Raw genomic sequence first — 14,630 nt, 5'->3', positions numbered from 1 at the left:
GGGGCGGGGCGGGCAGCTCGCTGTCACCGCGGTGTCCTCTGCCAAATAGTGCTCCATTGCACTTCCCCGCTGTGTGCGCCCTCTTCCCTCCCTGCCAAATTGTGCTGCCCACCCCCGGCCCGCCTCCGGGAAGGTTCTGGGCGTGCGCGGTGCATTGTGGGGGGGGCCGGGAGCGAGCAGCCGCCGCGATGATGGTGAGTGAGCCGTGCCCCCGCCGCCATCCGCCGCCATCCGCCATTGTCCCCGTGTCCCGCAGCCCTGCCCGGGCCGCGGGGCCTCCGCCGCCCCCCAAGGACCGCGTGTGGAGGGGTGGCCGCGGCCTGGGCCGCGGGGATGGAGCCGCCGCGGGGCGCAGGCCTGGCGGTGTCCAGGCTGTGCCGGGGCCGCGCCCAGGCTGAGCCGGCTGGAAGGGATGGGAACGGGCAGCCCCGAACTCCATCCCATAACCGCTAAAGGGATGGGAGTGGGCAGCTCCGAGCTCCATCCCATAACTGCTAAAGGGACGGGAGCGGGCAGCCCCGAACTCCATCCCATAACCGCGAAAGGGATGGGAGCGGGCAGCCCCGAACTCCATCCCATAACCGCGAAAGGGATGGGAGTGGGCAGCTCCGAGCTCCATCCCATAACTGCTAAAGGGACGGGAGCGGGCAGCTCCGAGCTCCATCCCATAACCGCGAAAGGGATGGGAGCGGGCAGCTCGGAGCTCCATCCCATAACCGATAAAGGGATGGGAGCGGGCAGCTCGGAGCTCCATCCCATAACCGCTAAAGGGATGGGAGCGGGCAGCTCGGAGCTCCATCCCACGTCCCCTCAGTCCCGGCTCCGAGCCCCGCGGAGATGCGGGAGGTCGATGTGTCTCCACCCTGATTACCTCGGGATAAACGGTTCCTTTTCCCTTGGGATTCCTGCTCTGCTGGGTGTGCAGGAGAGCTGGCCGTTCTCTTCCACAAAATCTTTCCGGGTTTTAGGGGTCATAGAATAGTCAGGGCTGGAGATGGCTCAGTTCAGCCCAGGCAGGGACACCTGGAGCAGGTGACACAGGAAGGTGACCGGGTGGGTTTGGGATGTCTCCAGAGCTCCAAGCCCTCCCTGTGCAGCTGTCCCCGGGCTGTGTCACCCATCATGCAATGAAGTTCTTCCTCATGGTGAGGTGGAACTTCCTGTGTTTTAATTTATGTGCTGTTACTGGGCACCACCAAAAAGAGTCTGGCACCAACCTGTTGTATGGATTGATGGGATCCCCTCTCAGCCTTCCCTTCTCCAGCCTAACCAGGCTCCTCATACAAGACATGCTCCAGACCCCAAAGATGTTCTTTGTGCCTGTCACTGAACCCTCTCCAGCAGCTCCTTTTCTTGTGCTTGTGACCCCTCAGTGTGACAAGCACAGTTTAATTCTGCTCCGGGCCTGCTGGCTGCTGTTCCAAACCAGTGCATCCCAAATTTTGGCTGTGTTTGGGCTTTGCCTGATCTCTGCCTGTGAGATGGTTGCAGCACTCTGGGAATGTTGGGTTGGAAGGGACCTTAAATCCCATCCAGTGCCACCCCTGTCATGGCAGGGGTGCTCCAAGCCCCAGTGTCCAACATAATCTTGGATGCTTCCAGGGATGGGACAGCCAGAGCTGCTCTGGTGCTTCCACCATCCAGATTTATTTGATGCCTCAGTGTCTCTGTAATTCCAGCATGTTGTGTCTCCTCCAGGCCAGCATCAGATCAGTGGGCAGTGCTGCCCCAAAGAACCCCCATTATTTTGGGGACAGTGACTATGTGGTGGGAGCAGCTGTGGAATTCCCAGTCCCAGGGATGTAGAAAGCAGCTGGGTTGTGCGGAGCAGAGAAATGACAACAAATCTGCATTTTTGCACTTATTCCTGCACAGTTTTGTATTTCTGAGCTGCGAGGAGCTCGCTGTGGGTCAGTGGGGTAGGGATAACATTTCTTCTGTGCTCATCCTGCAGCCAACTCCGGTTATCCTGCTCAAGGAGGGCACGGACACCTCGCAGGGCATTCCCCAGCTGGTCAGCAACATCAACGCGTGCCAGGTGATCGCCGAGGCCGTGCGCACCACGCTGGGCCCGCGCGGCATGGACAAGCTCATCGTGGATGATCGGGGTAGGGGCTGCATTCTCATTTATTCCCGTGTGGATTTACCTCATTACAGTCACTAATTAAACCCAACAATGGCTCAGATGTAAATTACAGCAGCCTCAGCCTGTGCTGAGATGGTTCTGTCTCAGTGTCAGTTGAACATGGACAAGCTCATCGTGGATGATCGGGGTAGGGGCTGCCTTCTCATTTATTCCCGTGTGGATTTACCTCATTACAGTCACTAATTAAACGCAACAATGGCTCAGATGTAAATTACAGCAGCCTCAGCCTGTGCTGAGATGGTTCTGTCTCATTGTCAGTTGAACATGGACAAGCTCATCGTGGATGATCGGGGTAGGGGCTGCATTCTCATTTATTCCCGTGTGGATTTACCTCATTACAGTCACTAATTAAACCCAACAATGGCTCAGATGTAAATCACAGCAGCCTCAGCCTGTGCTGAGCTTGGCTCTCACAACTGAGATGGTTCTGTCTCGGTCTCAGTTGGACACCTTGGTGTCCCCTGCAGGATAAAGGACAATTGATGTCTCCTGTAGAATAGATGACAATTGGTGTCCCCTATAGAGTAAAGGACAGTTGGTGTCTCCTATAGAATAAATGACAATTGGTGTACCTTGTAGAATAAAGGAGAGTTGCCAGTCCAGGCTGAGGGTTCCCTGTTTGCTCTCCAGGGCCATTGGGGAGATGCAGAGTCAGTGGGGTTGGATGTGTCCAGTGTAGGTCCAGACAGGAGAAACAGAGAGTCTTGAACCTGTCTGCAGGTGCTTTTGGTCATCACTATTTTTAAATGAGGCTCATGATACCTGTGGAGTTCCTCAGCAGGCATGGCTGAGTGTGAGGTCACTGGATGTTCCTGGGTTCATTTTTAATCTTTTTTTTTAATTTAGAGATGGGCTTTGCCCTCACTCTGAAAACACTTGTAAGAAGTCACCAAATTAATTATTCATTATTTTTGTTACTGAAGGGTGGAGTGAAAAGGCTTAGTATTGTCTTTAAATAGTTTTTACAAATAGGAACTGAAATAAAATCCTTGTTCAAAAGGATAATTGGATTTTCATTTATCTAATAAGTAATAATGATTTCTAGGCTCTTTTTTCATGAGAGTCACAGACTAGAATATGGTTTTATCTGTTGGGGAAGGCTGTTGAGAAGAGGGAAACGAATTCCAAACCTTTGTTGGTGTGGAAAGTTGTTCTGTTCCCAGATGGACTTCACTGAAGCTGCTCCACATTTGGGCTGAAAAGACTCAGCTGTGGTGGGGCAGAGGAACCTGCTGAGATCTCCTGAGGGCCCCCAGAGACAGGGAGGTGTTCTAAGCTGCCTTTAATTTCCTTTTCTCCATGAACCCCAGGCAAAGCCACCATCTCCAACGACGGGGCCACCATCCTGAAGCTGCTGGACGTCGTCCATCCAGCTGCCAAGACCTTGGTGGACATTGCCAAGTCCCAGGATGCAGAGGTGGGAGGGGAGCCTGGGCTGTGCCTGGCAGTGCCAGAGCTGCCCTGGGCTCTGGGAACTGCTGGGAATTGATCTTGGAGTGCTGGGAGTTCTTCTTCCTGCTCTGGAGGCAGGCTGGGAGAGCTGGGAATGTTCCCCTGGAGAAGGGAAAATTGCAGGGAATGCTCAGAGTCCCTGCAGGGGCTCCAGGAGAGCTGGAATTGGGGACAAGGCCTGGAGGGACAGGACCCAGGGAATGGCTCCCACTGGGAAAGGGGAGATTGGGCTGGGATCTTGGGAAGGAATTCCTGCCTGGGCTGCAATTCCCAGATTTGCTGGGGCTGCCCCTGGATCCCTGGCAGTGCCCAAGGCCAGGTTGGATCCCCCTGGGACAGTTGAGGTGTCCCTGCCATGGATGGGTGTGAAGTCCCTTCCTATTCAGACCAGTCTGAATCACTGAGGGATTCAGCAAAAAATCTGAGAGCAGAGAAAATCCTGAGCTCTGTTTTCCCTGGAAGCTCTGGAGTGGTTTTGCAGCATGGGGGGTGACACAGTGTCCCCTGTCCCTGCAGGTGGGTGATGGCACCACGTCTGTGACCCTGCTGGCTGCTGAGTTCCTGAAGCAGGTGAAGCCCTACGTGGAGGAGGGGCTCCACCCCCAGATCATCATCCGGGCCTTCCGCACGGCCACGCAGCTGGTGAGGCACGGGGGGGACAGGGACACTGCCAGGGACACTTGGGAATGGCTGTGAGGAGTGCCAGCAGAGATCTCCTGTGTCCCTGTCCCCAGCAGGGATCTCCTGCTGTCCCCTGTCCCCAGCAGGGATCTCCTGTGTCCCTGTCACCTGCAGGGATCTCCTGCTGTCCCCTGTCCCCAGCAGTGTCTCTCCTGCTGTCCCCTGTCACCTGCAGGGATCTCCTGCTGTCCCCTGTCACCAACAGGGATCTCCTGCTGTCCCTGTCACCAGCAGGGATCTCCTGCTGTCCCTGTCACCAGCAGGGATCTCCTGTGTCCCTGTCACCTGCAGGGATCTCCTGCTGTCCCCTGTCACCTGCAGGGATCTCCTGCTGTCCCTGTCACCTGCAGGGATCTCCTGTGTCCCTGTCACCTGCAGGGATCTCCTGTGTCCCTGTCACCAACAGGGATCTCCTGCTGTCCCTGTCACCAACAGTGATCTTCTGCTGTCCCTGTCACCAGCAGTGTCTCCCCTGCTGTCCCTGTCCCCAGCAGGGATCTCCTGCCAGTGCCTGCTGCTGCCAGTCTGTGCCTCTGCAATGCTGTCCCTTCCTTTGGGGTTTTTCCCGAGGAAACAGGAATTTCCCATTCTCCTGTTCTCTGCTGTATCTTAGCAGACCGTGTGTCTCCTGGAGCCTGTTGGTCCCATTAAGGTGATTTTTTTGGAGGTTCACTCCTTTGATTGCCAGGATCTCTGCTGAGAGCAGAAAGAGCAGAGCAGCTCTGAGCCCCCTCCCACTGCTCATATATTGGTGTATTCCTTGGAATTACTGCACTGGAAGGGGTGGAGTAACTTAAACACCTGAAACTTCAGTGACGTTGAAGCAGAGAACAAAAGATAAAATACAAAGAGAGAGGCTGGAGATGTCACCAGCTCAGGAGCATAAATCATTAATCCACTGTTGCCTTTTTGCCAGGCTGTGAACAAGATCAAAGACATTGCTGTGTCTGTGAAGAAGGAGGATAAAGAGTAAGTTTCCCTTGGAGGTGACCTGGTTTTGTTCTGGGCTCCACCTAACTGCTGTGAGGCTGCTCCTGAATTCTGTGCTGAGGAGCTGCAGCCCCACACTGGGGGTTATTCCCAATTTCCCTGGAATTTCCTGCTCCTCCAGGCTGCTCTCATTTGGCTGCAGGGGATGATGTGGGGCAGTGTCTCCCAGTGCTCATGGAGGAAGTTGGGCACCAAAATAAGTGACCTGATTTCATTTTCCTTGGAGCTCTTGCTGCAGTCAGTGCAGTGAGAAATCTCAGCCTTTCCCTGGGGATCAGATCCCTTTTTAGCTGCCATACACCAGGGTAGAGAGATCACAGCAGTGATCCCTTCACCTTAGAACATTTGAATTTGAACAATGGAATTCATTTTCTCCCTGGATTTTTAAGTGACTTTGCTCATACCTGCAGTTAATTTGAAGCATTTCAACTTCATAAATATCTTGGATAAACCAAAATAGGTTGTCCAAACCAAATGCTGGAAAAAAAACCCAAATGTGGTCCTGTGATGGGAAACAGAGTGGATCCACATGTCCCTGGTGTCTGTGTCACCCACTCTGCTGCACATTTATTACCTGAGTTAGTATTTCAGGGAACCTGCTGCCTTTAGAGGGTTTCAGGAACATCTTCCTGCTTTGGGATGAAGGAAAGCACCTGCTCTTTTCTGATTTTAGGTGCATAAAAGCTGATCAGCCTTGTCAGTGCTGGGCTGGTGCTCGAGCTCTGAAAAGGAGCCTGGGATTTGTCAGTCTGGGATTTGTCAGTCTGGGATTTGTGTCTTGTTCTCCCCACTGACAGGAGGGAGTGGAGCTTTGCCTCTATTAGAGAGGATTTTGGGCCCCTCCGGACAGACCCTGAGGGGCTGGAGCGTGTCCAGGGAAGGGAACAGAGCTGGGAAAGGGCTGGAGAATTCCTGAGGGAGCTGGGAAGGGAATGGAGAATTCCTGAGGGACCTGGGAAGGGAATGGAGAATTCCTGAGGGAGCTGGGAAGGGGCTGAGCCTGGAGAAAAGGAGGCTCAGGGGGGACCTTGTGGCTCTGCACAACTCCCTGACAGGAGGGGACAGCCGGGGGAATTTGGGGTCTGGGAACAGGGACAGGAGGAGAAGGAACAGCCTCAGGGGAGGCTCAGGGTGGAAATTAAGGAAATTCCTTCCTGGAAAAAGCTGTGATGGAGTCTCAGACCCTGAAGGGATTTCAAATCCCTGTGGATGTGGCACTTGGGGACATGGGGCAGTGCTGGGCTGAATGGTCTCAAAGGTATTTTCCAGCCTAAATCTGTAATTAATGAAACCACATGAAGTGTTTGGGGCTTGTGAAAAGATCTGTCAGGTGAGCAAACCTTTGTTTTTCCTTTCCTGCAGTGAGCAGAGGAGTCTCCTGGAAAAGTGTGCAGCCACAGCCCTGAGCTCCAAGCTCATCTCCCAGAGCAAGGAGTTTTTCTCCAAGATGGTTGTAGATGCTGTGATGATGTTGGATGATTTGTTACAGCTCAAGATGATTGGGATAAAGAAGGTGCAAGGAGGAGCTTTGGAAGTAAGAGCTGGAGCTTTCCTGAAGGGATGGGAGACAGGGATCCCAGCTCTGGTATTAGCTGGGCTCTAGCCAAGTGCAGCCTGGCTTACCAGTGCCTGTTGGGGAATTCCCAAAGTGGAACAAAACTCTTAGAGTGAGGAGGAAGCTTGGCACATAGGGCTGGGTTTCTTTCCCATAGGTAGAGTTCCTGGTTGTTTTTTTTTTTTTCACCTCACTGCAGCAAAAATTGTTACTGTTAAAATTCCATTTCTCTCTTCACAAATAAGTTGATTGTGTTGGTTTTTTTTTTTTTTTTGTGGTTTCTTTTTTTGTTGTTGTTTTTGTTTTTTTTTTTTTTTTTTTTTTTTGTGGGAAGTTTTTGTTACTTCTGGATCCAGAAGTCCTGGTTGTATATGGCATTACTGGGTTGGGAAAAATGCAAGGAAAACCTCGTGAAGCTGATGTAGTGATGGGCAGGGCAGCTGGGATGTGTTGTGGAACTTGGAAAGACAAACCAGAGCAAAAACCAGCCCCCAGTGGGGCTGTGGATGAGAAATATCTCCAAAAGTTCAAAGGGGAGGAATGGGAAAGAGAAAAGTGATTGATTGCTCTGTTCCTTGATCTTCAGGTTGTGTGAGGAGTTTTTGGCTGCTGAGCTCTGAGGGATAGAGAGGAAGCTGCTTTTGTGAGCTGAGAGAAATCCTTGCAGCTCATTTCCTCTAAAAGTGGGTTAATCACAGGAGACAGTGCTGGCAAGGCTCTGTAAATGAGGCTCTGGATCAGGGAGTGTCCTGTGGGAGTTGTTCTTCACCCTGTGCAGAAAACCTCGGGGTTTTTTTCTGAGCCTGAATCAAATCTCTGTGTTACAGGACTCACAGCTCGTGGCTGGAGTTGCCTTTAAGAAAACTTTCTCCTATGCTGGGTTTGAGATGCAGCCCAAGAAATACCAGTCCCCCAAAATTGCCCTGCTCAACGTGGAGCTGGAGCTCAAAGCTGAGAAGGACAACGCTGAGGTCAGAGTGAACACAGTGGAGGTGAGAGCACAGGGCTGGTTCACACCTGGGGCCAGCAGCCCAGCTAAGGGTGAGATGGGAGGGCTGGGAATGTTCCCCTGGAGAAGGGAAAATTCCAGGGAATGCTCAGAGTCCCTGCAGGGGCTCCAGGAGAGCTGGAATTGGGGACAAGGCCTGGAGGGACAGGACCCAGGGAATGGCTCCCACTGGGAAAGGGGAGATTGGGCTGGGATCTTGGGAAGGAATTCCTGCCTGGGCTGCAATTCCCAGATTTGCTGGGGCTGTCCCTGGATCCCTGGCAGTGCCCAAGGCCGGGTTGGATCCCCCTGGGACAGTTGAGGTGTCCCTGCCCTGCACTGGATGACCTTTAAAAGGTCCCTTCCCACCCAAACCATGAGAAATGAGTTTGTGCCCATCCCTCACCTGTGGGAACACCTGGTGGGTTGTGCTGCCCTGGGGAGTCACAGCAGGTTCAGGCCACGGTTGGGAGCTGTCCCTGTGCCCCAGCTGTGCTCAGCCACAGCTCTGTGCTCATGGCCTTAGGCCTGGGGAGTGGCCTTGCAGGGACAGCCTAAGAGCTGCTCAGGTTCCAGCAGCCAGGTGGGCAGTGCCAGAGAACAGGGCCCCTCCTGACTGGAATGATGCACCTGGGACATTCCTGTCACAGGAACACCCATCCCTCTCTGTCCTGCCAGGATTACCAGGCCATCGTGGATGCAGAGTGGAACATCCTCTATGACAAACTGGACAAAATCCACAAGTCAGGAGCCAAGGTGGTCCTGTCCAAGCTCCCCATTGGGGACGTGGCCACCCAGTACTTTGCAGACAGGGACATGTTCTGTGCTGGCCGTGTCCCAGAGGAGGATCTCAAGAGGACCATGATGGTGAGCTCCCCTGGCTTGGAGGAAATCCCAGGCTGGGCATTCCCAAACAGCTGCTCTCTGCTCCTTCCAAGGGTTTGAAAGGACCAGGCTGTTCCTTGGTGGGATGAGCAGCCACACACTGACAGTGTGGTGTTTTATCAGGAGAGGTTTATTTTCCTGAGTTCTCCCCTGGTCCATCATGAGTGGCTTTTTTTTTCCCTGAGCTTTCTTTGTGTATCTCCTGAACTTTGGAGTCTGTGTGTCAGCACCTTGAAGCTGCATGAACTTATTTTGCTGTCGAGGGTTGGCCTGGGTCCATAAGAAGGGAGGGAGGGAGAAGAGTTTTCCTGAATCTGCAGGATGAGTTTGCACCAACTCAAAGCTGGGCTGTCCCTGGAGAGTGGAGCCTGCTGGGAGGTTGGTGTGGACTGGCAGCGCTGGTAATTCCATGTTTGTCTCCATTCCCTGCAGGCCTGTGGGGGATCCATCCAGACCAGTGTCAATGCCCTGTCAGATGATGTGCTGGGTCGCTGTGAGCTCTTTGAGGAGACCCAGATTGGGGGAGAGAGGTAAAAGCAGCAGCTGCAAACCTGTGGTGCTGTGCAAGCCTTCTCATGGCAGGTGGAAAAGTCGGGCTCAAAGCATTGGCAGGGTCAGCATCTCTCAAGATGTTGAGATGAAAACAAAGTTGTTATAAAATAGATATTTTATTGTAGCCTAAAGCTGCTTTTTGAGGCTGAGGGAGGGGGCAGGTGCAGGATTTCACCGAGATCCCTCTTGTAAATGCTTTTAAAAACACACATTTATTCTGCAGTGCCTTGTAGAAAGCACAGTGGTACTGTAATGGAAAACCACGGTATTTTGGGCTTGATTGTGGCACTTCTGTGATGTCCCAGCTTGACACTTCCCTGTCAGTGGGGACAATACCCTGGGGTCCTTCCTGTTACTGGGGGCTGTGCTCCTGCCAAACTGGGATCACCAGCTCAGTGTTGAATCCCCGGAGAGAACGGATTTCCCTGGAATTTCCCTTCTGCGTTCCCTGACTCTGCTGCTCCTCAGCATCTGCTGTGAGGAGCACAGGGCTGGCTCTGATGCCACCCTGGCTGGCCAGCAGCAGCCTGTGTCCCCTGTTGCAGGTACAATTTGTTCACGGGCTGCCCCAAGGCCAAGACGTGCACCATCATCCTGCGCGGGGGCGCCGAGCAGTTCATGGAGGAGACGGAGCGCTCGCTGCACGATGCCATCATGATCGTCAGGAGAGCCATCAAGGTGAGCCCTCAGTCCTGCTTCACTCAGCTCTTTATCCATCATTCCAGACTACATCAGCTCTTTATCCATCATTCCAGCTCACATCAATTCTTTATCAGTGATTCCAGCTCACATCAGCTCCTTAGCAGTGATTCCATCTCAGATCAGCTCTTTATCAATGATTCCAGCTCACATCAATTCTTTATCAGAGATTCCAGCTCAGTGATTTCAGCTCTGCTTGTGAGGCCATCCCAGCCCGACTCAGGGACAGAGAGACAGAAGTGTTGTATGGCAAATTCCACGGAGATTCCTTTATTATCCTTTATTATCCCCCTTTATCTGTGCAGGGGGGCAGGGATGACAGCCCCCTGCTGAACTGGTCAGAAGCTGGGGTTTTATAGGGGAGGGCAAGGGTGTTTTCCCCCATAAAGAAAGGGGGAAAGGCCAGTGGGTTACAGAGGATGACCATGGGCACTGAGGCACGGTGGGGTAACTGGAAGATCTTGGCATAGCAGCGTGATGAGGGAGGAGGATGTGCCCACCTGAGGGGCATCTCTCTCTGCAGGACAGGTGAGATCAGCAAATCACAGCCCATCGCAGGGCAGAGCCAGGCCAGGTTTATCTGCCTCCACAAAGCTGACAGAGCCCTCCCTGCCCTGTGTGTCCCTGCAGAACGACTCGGTGGTGGCAGGGGGTGGAGCCATCGAGATGGAGCTGTCCAAGTACCTGCGGGACTACTCGCGGACCATCCCGGGCAAGCAGCAGCTGCTGATCGGTGCCTACGCCAAGGCCCTGGAGATCATCCCCCGGCAGCTCTGTGACAACGCCGGCTTCGATGCCACCAACATCCTCAACAAACTGAGAGCCAAGCATGCCCAGGTAAGGCAGGGGTCTCAAACTGTGCCAGGGGAGGTGGAGGTTGGGTGTTAGCCCAGGGCAGGGGGCACGGGCTCAAACTGTGCCTGGGGAAATGGAAGTTGGATATTAGAAGTTTTTCATGGAAAGAATAATAAAGTATTGGAATGCTTTGCCTGGGGAGGTGGTGGAGTCACCATCTGTAAAAGCCAAAATGAGGGATGGGGAACTCCAGGTGGCTCTTGACATGCTGTTTATTGTATTTAAATGATTCAGCAATTCACAGGTTGTGGGTGACAGAGCCCAGCCCTGTCACCTCAGCTGGGGGTTTGTTGAAGCCCCTCTAGTTCTGGTTACAGTGCATTATAAACTTTTATTTTAATACATGACAACCAATCAATTTCTTCACTATCACCTACAGCCCATCATAACTGCTGACATTTCATATCCATGGCACTATTTTCCAATCACAAAAGGTTAATATGTTACAGTTTAAGCTAGAAGTTGTTTTTCAGTTCTCTTGCAGTGGAAATTTTTGAGATCTTTTCTCTACTTGCAACATTGGCATTTTTGTTAGCCTGTGAAAATCTTTTTGCTTGGTAAAAACATCTTTTGTGTGAGGTGGTTTATCCTTTGCTCTGAGCTATAAAAGCCCCTTCCAACTCACTTGTTCTTTGCCTTCTCGTTACCCACTAAGCCTGGCTCAGCAATTCTTTTCTTCTAGATCAAAACTTGCCATCATTTCTATTCCTTCTTCAGCTTCTGCATTCAGAGATCTTTCTGTTACACACACATCTGTGAGACCTTCCTGTCCAATCCTTCTCCTTCCCAACAACCATCCCTGGATGTGTTTAAAAAAAGCCTGGATGTGGCACTCGGTGCTGTGGTTTAGTTGGGGTGTTAGAGCATGGGTTGGACTTGATGATCTTGGAGGTCTCTTCCAACCTTGTGATTCAGTGTGTGTGATTGATTCCCTTCTCCTGGATGTGTGTGATTCTCCTGGATGTGTGTGATTCCCTTTCTCCTGGAGTTTGCTCCTGGGCCTGTCAGAGCTGCTGTAACTCAGCCCAGGCTGTGTTGGAGCTGTGTCCCCTTTGATTAAACACAGCGTTGGTTTCTCATCAGCTCTGAGCCTGCTCTCAATGGAAAGGAGCTGCTGTCCCTTTGATCCCAGCTGTGGGGTGACTTCCCGAGCTGGGAGTTCTGGTTTGATTTTTAAAGCATCGTTTGTCAGGAGCTGCTGTGTTAAACATTGAAGAGCAGAGTGCAGGAATCAGCTGAGCTGTGTTTTACACAGGAGCTGCAGGCTGAAGGTCCTGAGTGCTGCTCCTGTAGAGATCCCAGCTCCGGTGCCTGGAGATTGGCTTCTGTCACTCCAGCACATTTCACCCTGCTGCTGATTTTGGGGCTCAGGGCAGTGCCCCAGAATGAGGGTGCAAAACCCAGGCAGTGAGGCAGCAGCAGAGCCAGTCCTGTGAGGCTGCTCTGGCTCCGTGGCAGGGCAGGTTGGGGTGTCCATCCATGGAAGGGCTGGAGGTGACACTCAGTGCTCTGGGATGGGGACAAGGTGGGGGTTGGCACAGCTTGGGAGGGCTTTTCCAGCCGTGGTGACTCTGTGATCCTAAACTGGAACGAGCTCCCTCTTCATGAGGCATGGCTGGCACTGGTGGCTGAAAGCAGAAACTTCTCAGTTTGGGCTTTTTGTGTTTTCCTCAAACAGCAGAACCTGAGGGAGGCTCCAGCCTCTCCCTTCTCCTTTGCCTGGCCTTTCCTCCCAGTCTGTCCCCAAGTCCCACCAAGCCCCATGACTGATCCCTGTCCCTGTGTCCCTCAGATGGGGATGTGGCATTGATCCCCATCCCTCTGTTCCCCAGGGCAGGATCTCCATTGATCTGTCCCTTCTTTCTCTCGGGGTGGCATGTGGCACTGATCTGTCCCTGTGTCCTCAGGGCAGGATGTGGCACTGATCCCTGTGTCCCTCTGTCCCTAAGGGCTGAATGTGGCACTGATCCTTCTGTCCCTGTGTCCCCAGGGTGGGATGTGGCACTGATCTCTGTCCCCAGGGTGGGATATGGCACTGATCTGTCCTCTCTCAGGGTGGCATGTGGCACTGATCTGTCCCTCTCTCTCGGGCCAGGATGTGGCACTGATCTGTCCCTCTCAGGGTGGGATGTGACACTGATCTGTCCCTCTCTCTCAGGCCGGGATGTGACACTGATCTGTCCTCTCTCTCAGGCCGGGATGTGACACTGATCTGTCCCTCTCTCTCAGGCCGGGATGTGGCACTGATCTTTGTGTCCCCAGGCCGGGATGTGGCACTGATCTTTGTGTCCCCAGGGTGGGATGTGACACTGATCTGTCCCTCTCTCTCAGGGCGGGATGTGACACTGATCTGTCCCTCTCTCTCAGGCCGGGATGTGACACTGATCTGTCCCTCTCTCTCAGGGTGGGATGTGGCACTGATCTCTGTGTCCCCAGGGTGGGATGTGACACTGATCTGTCCCTCTCTCTCAGGGCGGGATGTGGCACTGATCTCTGTGTCCCCAGGCCGGGATGTGGCACTGATCTGTCCCTCTCTCTCAGGGCGGGATGTGGCACTGATCTCTGTGTCCCCAGGCCGGGATGTGGCACTGATCTGTCCCTCTCTCTGAGGGCGGGATGTGACACTGATCTGTCCCTCTCTCTCAGGCCGGGATGTGACACTGATCTGTCCCTCTCTCTCAGGCCGGGATGTGACACTGATCTGTCCCTCTCTCTCAGGGCGGGATGTGGCACTGATCTGTCCCTCTCTCTCAGGGCGGGATGTGACACTGATCTGTCCCTCTCTCTCAGGGCGGGATGTGACACTGATCTGTCCCTCTCTCTCAGGGTGGGATGTGGTACGGCGTGGACGTGACCAACGAGGACATAGCTGACAATTTCTCGGCGTGCGTGTGGGAGCCGGCCGTGGTTCGGATCAATGCCCTGACGGCCGCCTCGGAGGCCGCGTGTCTGATCGTGTCCGTGGACGAGACCATCCGCAACCCCCGCTCCAGCGTGGACGGAGCTGGAGCTGCTGCCCCTGCCCGGGGCCGCGCCCGTGCCCGGCCCCACAACCACTGATGGGGCTCATTCTGTAATTAAACTTTGTGGTAATTAGTGCTGAGTTCAGTCAGAGGCTGCTCCTGTCCGTGCCTGGCCCCACAAACGCTGATGGGTCCTTCTTAAATTAAACCCTGCCATAATTAGTGCAGCCCTGGCTGGGGCTGGTCAGAGGCTGCTCCTGCTCACATCCAGCCCCACAACCACTGATAGGGGCTCATTCTGTAATTAAACCCCATGATAATTAGTGCTGAGTTCAGTCAGAGGCTGCTCCTGCTCATACCTGGCCCCACAACCACTGATGGGGCTCATTCCTTCATTAAACCCCGTGGTAATTAGTGACAGCCCAGGCTGGGTGTGATCAGGCTGCTCGTACTGGCACTCGGCACCACAACATTGATGGGTCCTTCTTAAATTAAACCCTGCCATAATTAACAATAATTAATTAATACGGCCCAGGCTGGGTTTGGTCAGAGGCTGCCCCTGATGATACCTGGTCCCACAACCACTGATAGGGTTAATTCTGTAATTAAACCTTGCAGTAATTAGTGCAGCCCAGGCTGGGTTTGGTCAGAGGCTGCTCCTGGCCCTGGCAGCCCCAGCCCTGCCCTGGGCATTCCCTGGGGAGCTCTCCCTCCTCAGGAGGGGTTTTTGGGTATATTTATACTGGTTTGTGTTTTGTTCTGCTGGGCACTCTGAACCCAGGCTCCACAATAAACCAGTTTGGCAGGCTGGGCTTTGCTCTGTTCTTTGCTTCATTGCACGTGGTGAGAGCTCAGGGCTGGAGT

At 53.4% G+C, this 14,630-nt stretch overlaps 1 protein-coding gene across 2 annotated transcripts; it reads left to right on the top strand.

The window, feature by feature from the left end:
- Positions 1-98: 98 nt before the first annotated feature.
- CCT7 (chaperonin containing TCP1 subunit 7) lies at positions 99-13,899 on the top strand. Of its 2 annotated transcripts, XM_088162877.1 has the most exons (12): positions 99-194; positions 1,955-2,108; positions 3,457-3,563; positions 4,115-4,240; positions 5,196-5,248; positions 6,632-6,803; positions 7,652-7,816; positions 8,491-8,679; positions 9,130-9,227; positions 9,795-9,927; positions 10,579-10,785; positions 13,630-13,899. In XM_088162877.1, the coding sequence occupies exons 1-12, from the start codon at positions 189-191 to the stop codon at positions 13,861-13,863; spliced, it is 1,644 nt and encodes a 547-aa protein (XP_088019003.1). In that variant the 5' UTR covers positions 99-188; the 3' UTR covers positions 13,864-13,899. The 2 variants fall into 2 exon arrangements, with proteins under 2 accessions (XP_088019003.1, XP_088019004.1); XM_088162878.1 differs by lacking the exons at positions 99-194; positions 1,955-2,108 and adding an exon at positions 2,396-2,438.
- The last annotated feature ends 731 nt before the right edge of the window (positions 13,900-14,630 follow it).

The sequence above is a fragment of the Sturnus vulgaris genome, chromosome 4 (assembly GCF_052056855.1).
Source record: "Sturnus vulgaris isolate bStuVul1 chromosome 4, bStuVul1.hap1, whole genome shotgun sequence".
Classification (NCBI taxonomy): Eukaryota; Metazoa; Chordata; class Aves; order Passeriformes; family Sturnidae; genus Sturnus; species Sturnus vulgaris.
This window is presented reverse-complemented; position numbering and strand designations above follow the sequence as displayed.

Bases quoted from the DNA above. Each gene is read 5' to 3' on its own strand.
- CCT7 (XM_088162877.1), top strand. The intron at 5,249-6,631 runs GTAAGTTTCCCT...CCTTTCCTGCAG, and splicing joins GTGAAGAAGGAGGATAAAGA to TGAGCAGAGGAGTCTCCTGG. The intron at 10,786-13,629 runs GTAAGGCAGGGG...CCTCTCTCTCAG, and splicing joins TGAGAGCCAAGCATGCCCAG to GGTGGGATGTGGTACGGCGT.